Source organism: Ostrea edulis, chromosome 7, assembly GCF_947568905.1.
Source record: "Ostrea edulis chromosome 7, xbOstEdul1.1, whole genome shotgun sequence".
Classification (NCBI taxonomy): domain Eukaryota; kingdom Metazoa; phylum Mollusca; class Bivalvia; order Ostreida; family Ostreidae; genus Ostrea; species Ostrea edulis.
Genome location: NC_079170.1, coordinates 7,510,490 through 7,516,293, shown reverse-complemented (window position 1 = coordinate 7,516,293; position 5,804 = coordinate 7,510,490). Strand labels below are relative to the sequence as shown.

Here is a 5,804-nt window from a genome sequence, read left to right as displayed (position 1 = left end):
GTATACTTTTTCTTTTAATACAAAGAAATAAATATGTTTATTTTCACTTTTGCTACAATTTTTACACCATAAAACTATCGTTTTTCTAAAGAAATAAGTGGATCAAAATCTCGCTTTCAGCGACTATACCCAGTGCGTGTAAATATTCATGACCCCTAGATGCAACTTGTTTGAAAGATGAAATAACCTGCTCAAAGACTGTGGTGCGTTATTTCATGTTGAAAGTTGTGCCTATTTAGTTAACATGTTTTTATCAATATATTTTGCTTAACTTTAATCGTTAGTCGGTTACTATTTTGAAAATTATGCGAACAATTTATTTCCCAGAATTTAAAGGTATTATGTCATTGACTTAATTTTTAGCCAACCGCATATCACTGCTGAAGCAAAGAAAAAATATGAGCCAATAAACAAACTAGAAGGAAAAAAAGACAAGAAAAAAAAAACACTTTTAGTTTAGATTAATTTCTTTTTTATTTTTTTTTTATTAGAATTGATATATTTAGCTAGAATAAAATTTGTAGATGATTTGATAATATTAAATCATAAATAACAATATCACTTTTGTTCCTGATGTCAAGAGATTAACCATGAATTTACCTACAATTCATATATGATAGTGCAATTTTATTAGGTATTTAAATGGAATTTAGTGCAATGATATTTAGAATTATTTTTATTTTTTTCTAGTAAACTAATTAATTTCATGACAAATCTAGGTCTTGATTAATTATATAAATCCATCACGGGTCCACGTGAAAAAGTTAGTCCCCTCAAAGTCAGACAGAATGTCAGACCGATTCCAATTGGACAAAAAGTAGCACCCTTTTTTTCAATTGTATGAGCAAAATTTCTTAACTGCATTAAAAAATGTGAAATATTTCTTACAAAATAAACTAATGGGGAAAAAATCAAATAAATAGAGTCTGAAGAACTGAATAAATACAAAGGTTAAAATGTTTTGTTATTCTTATGCTTTAAAGCTGTATGACCCAATGTTCATGTATTATTTTTGTACATAATTACTTTAAAGCAGATTAATTACTTTATAAAGTTATTAACTTTCCCTTAATTACATGCTTGAAAACATCTGCATGTAAAAGAAAACAGTGCGAATATTATTTAGAAAGTAAATATAGTGGCTACATATATAAATCATCCCATAATAGACGTCTATAAATAGACCCACGCGCGTCAGGGGAATCCCAACATGATGTATTAACTCATACGCAACTGTCTAGTTTTAAGGCTAAAAGAGCGTAAAACAACGAATTACTAAAAGGTATTTGATATTTTATTTCTATTAAACTTATGGTACGGTACTGTTATAACAAAATACACAGCTTTACACAGATAAGACCACCGGTGATCTGAAAGTTTGAACTGGTCACGTGATTGTCAGTTGAAATGGCAGAGTGACGAGGTTATTTGTAAACATCGATTTAAAGTCAAATTATTTGGGTTAAAATAGGTGAAATAATGTATGATATGTTATACAGCCTCATAACTACATACGTGCGATGATTTAATAGCGTTTTTACGAGATGAAAAAAAAACCATTGTAATTCGGACCATACAGCTTTAAACTTTATTTGGATGGAAGCGACAGTACTTAAACTCAATTTTCCCAATTATCAAAAAAAAATTAAAAATGTGATTTTTCAACATTTTCCGAAAGGGTCCTGTAGTTTTTTGAATTGGGAAAAATTGTCAACATTTTAATCAAATTAGGAAAACCTAGACATTATTTTAAATATCATATCAAACCAGAAATCAAGCTAAAATTGATGTCATTCTTTTTTTATTTTACATATTTAAATAATTTAGAATTGATATGTCTTTGTCATATCGTACATAAACTATTCACATTGAACTTATTTTTTAACAAATACATTTTTCGCCAGTTTTTATTTGATATTGGGAAAAGTGCAAGTTAAATTGAAAAAAAAAATGGTAATTTTTGGGAGGGGAAAGGGCCAATATTCAGACCTAAAACGGATCTTAAAAAATCACTGACAACCCCAAAAAACAATACTTTTTCTAGTAAAGGAGACCCAGTTCCTGTATCAAAAGGTGCTCACGTGATGGCTATGTTTAAGGTGTTGTCAAGAAATATCCCCTTCCATATACAGAAAAAAGACAGTGTCTTTTTAGTTTGATCCATTTAACATGTTTAAATATATATTAAGTCCTGATCATGCAGTAAAGATACATAAAAAAAACACTTTATAGTTTAACATCTAATTAATAATGCATTATGTCCTAATGTAATGTTATGCTCTAGGTCCTAAATTTATTATATACCAAATAAGTAGAATTTAATTACTATACTTTTTTATCAGACAGCTACACATAATTAGATCAAGTAGATCATAAAGAAATTTATTATGCTGACTTTATAATACCCATACAAGTCTTGAAATAATTTATGATATGAGTGAAAGTCGAAGCCTGGTGCATGATTATTATGGAAGGTGAGTGGCCAACTTGGGCTTTTTGTTTGCCCATAGTGTAGGACTAAACGGGCTATACAAGGATTCTGAGAGCAACTTGGGCGTTTGTTTGTCCATAGTGTAGAACTAAACGGGCTTTACAAAGATTCACTGAGCAAACCTTGGGCTGTGAAAGCTCTTTGGGTAGTGTGGAACCAAATAATAATTGCCCCATCAAATACTTTGACAATTTGAGTTATGTCCATATGTAAACCCAGTCTGATAGCTACATATACTATACACATAGCAATGTTGAATGTGATGTATAGAATTGTGAATTTAAGTAGGGCTCTTGATTTAAAGACATCTCTTTTTTAGGTGATGTAAATTACTTTGGAAGATTTGAATAAAAGTTATCAACCTGTGGTAATGCAGTCACGGCCACGGATGAGGTAGGAATATTTAAAATTAAGACTAGTGATAGAATGCTTTCTCAATCAAAAGACATGTACGTAATACAGTGTTTAAAACTACTGTAATATTAAGACAAGTGATAGAATGCGTTCTTAAGGAGGTACTCTACATCGTCCCAATGGCTGATTTCCTTTCAAAACATGGATGAAAATATAGATATCAGCAATATTTGTCTATTCATTTAAAAAAATCTCACCTAGCTGAGTAGCTCAGTAAGTTAACATGTCGACTGCTGAACTGTAGATCGCGGGATCGAATCCAGCAGGGGTTTTAAATTTTTCTCAGATTGCTGTCAACTAAAAGTGCATTTTTTAACTAAATAAAGTAAATTTGAAAGTTCAAATTTCAAATTATTGTTGTACATATCCTCCACTTTTCATCCATATAAAATTTCTTTGGTGTAGCATACCTCCTTAATCAAAAGACATGATACAGACTGAGTATATTAAAAGTAGTGATAGAATGCTGTTTGACCTTTGAACTCGGTTGATGGACCGCTTTAAGATTGTGTTAGACGTATCCACCTTTCATGTCCACTCTCTGTGTTTGCCTGCCGTCCTGCGGTGCATCTGCTCCAGGAATCGCAGAGCAGACACAGAAACCACATGCAGATTTTTTGATTTACTTTTGCTGTCTGTTAGGAGTGTTTGGGACTGTATTATTACATCACAAAAAAATCTTCTGCTAGACAGTGTAATCATGTCAGTGTGTTTAATTCGTATTAGCATTGAGATCAGGGTGTGTGTATAGTGTTCAAACACTAATTGTCGTGCATCACTTGTTACAAAATTTTAAATTTTATTTTAGAGTTCCAAGTATTGATTATCAGACAGTCAATGAATTATTAATATCTTGGAGTTATATATATAATGCATGCATTCATTTGATATAATTAAGATATGAACTATTGGAAAATGTTGAATGAATTTGATAGTTGTGAAAATTGATTTAATCAGTTGATAAAAATCAGTCTCGTATGTATTTGACGAATACATGTGTATTTCCTGGAGAATTCAGCCATTCTCATTTTTCAGTTATTTCATGAGGAAACGTGATCTTTTTCTAAATGAGTTCTTCCCCTTTCTTGATAGTGGTGACAGGACTGTAGGCCCCATGTTGTTCCCAGGGAACAGTCCTGCCATGCCCTCTCATATTCCCATACAAATGGCAGCGGCACCAGCACAAGGATATGCTTCATCGATTGTGTCCACTGGACCATTTCCAACTCCGATCATGCAGAACACCGGAGGTCGTGCCATAGACTCCACCAGTCAACCAAGTCGGAACATTTTCCCCATGCCCCCTCATACGATAGGAGGACAGACAACTCATTCTGTGTTCCCAGCACCGCTTGTTAGTCAGGCTTGTGGGTCTAGCGGTGTGTACCCATCATCGGTTGGGACACGGCTATCACATTCGACAGTGTTTCCCACTCTGGGGAGCGGGGGAGGAATGCATCAGACAATCCCTGCTCGTTATTATGCCTCAGGGGGTGGAACTCCACATCTGGCTGTTCCAATGAGCCCAAATCTGTTACATATGTCAGGTAAGGTTTTCTGTTTTCAGGGCTTTGTACAGGCAGGTATCTAGCCATTTTTGTCAAAGCAGACTGAGATTTTATGCCATCGTGGTAAAGATCTTGTAATTGTTCATAGACATTCAACACTTGGCAATTCAAATACAGGTATCAGAAGTGGTTGAAGCTTACAGATTTCGAAAATTTACTATTCATTGTTTGCTTTATCATGCTTGGCAAGTCCTTGAACTCATGCAATTTTAATTTATGCTATAAGTGTATTTATATTTTGCACATCTTCCAACATAAAAACAAAATACCAAAATCATAAATTATTGTATTTAAGATTTTCATATACAGGTACCTTATGTAGAAAAGTATTGGTATACAATAAATGTAAGCAACAAGGTTAATGTGAAAAAAGTGCCAAGATGATTACCACTAAACAGGTGTAGATTTCCTTATTATAGTATTTACATTTAATGTCTGAAAAATCTCACGTGAATTAAAAAATCACGCTGTTTTTTTAATCATTTACTAAGGACAAAAATATTAATCTTTAAAATCAATTATGATAAGTTTTTCAAACACCGTCACATAAGACTGAAAGCTACCACAATTTATTGATATATTAAAAAGGGGGCAAAATGATTATAAATTCACACCTATAATCTTTACTAGAATAGAGTCCTTTTCACAGTGTCAAAGGAATTCATTCATTGTAGAGGTTTGGAGTTCGAAATATTACTGAAAGAACCAGAAAAGAAGAAATATGTTTTGCATTTGAAATATTTACCTGACCTGTAGCATGTGTTAGCTATGAATATGATTAATATAGTTAACAAGTAAAGCAGTTTTGTGTGTGAAAGTTACCTTGTGGGCAAGATTTAAAGACCCAATTTTAAGTTAACACCCCCAAATTTTACCTGTATCATGATCAATGGTAGGCCACCTGTCAATCAAACATTTATCAATAGATCTCAGGTGGAGTGACATCTGTAGAGACCATGGGCTGGAGGGACCCCAGAGAAGTGTTTGAGAACAATAACTGCCAGTAATTACCACCTGCATTCTTTATATCTTGAGGAAGCCCAGTGTACCTAAGTTTTTATAGCATGAACCTGTCCACAACTACTATTTTCTCCTAATTCCAATTTTTGAAAGAGACCCCTGAACAATGCAATTTTAATAGAATTGTATTTTCTCTCTCTCTCTAAACATGTATTATAAATTACACAATCAGAAATCAAACAATAATTTGTACATTAAATTCTAAAATTTGCAACTTATTGAAATAATTTATATTATCAATTTATGATAACTCTATATTTATCATTTAGTCAATGACTGAGAGTAAGAGAGAGAAAGGGGGGGGGGGGGGG

The 5,804-nt window shown here is 32.8% G+C and overlaps 1 protein-coding gene across 1 annotated transcript in view; it reads left to right on the top strand.

The window, feature by feature from the left end:
• LOC125654939 (scm-like with four MBT domains protein 1) overlaps positions 1–5,804 on the top strand; it is a 29,008-nt gene that overhangs the window by 319 nt on the left and 22,885 nt on the right. The window contains exons 2-3 of the mRNA XM_048885054.2: positions 2,811–2,884; positions 3,998–4,452. Of these exons, the coding sequence (XP_048741011.1) occupies positions 2,862–2,884; positions 3,998–4,452 (478 nt within the window). The 5' untranslated portion in view covers positions 2,811–2,861. The remainder of the gene's footprint in view (positions 1–2,810; positions 2,885–3,997; positions 4,453–5,804) is intronic.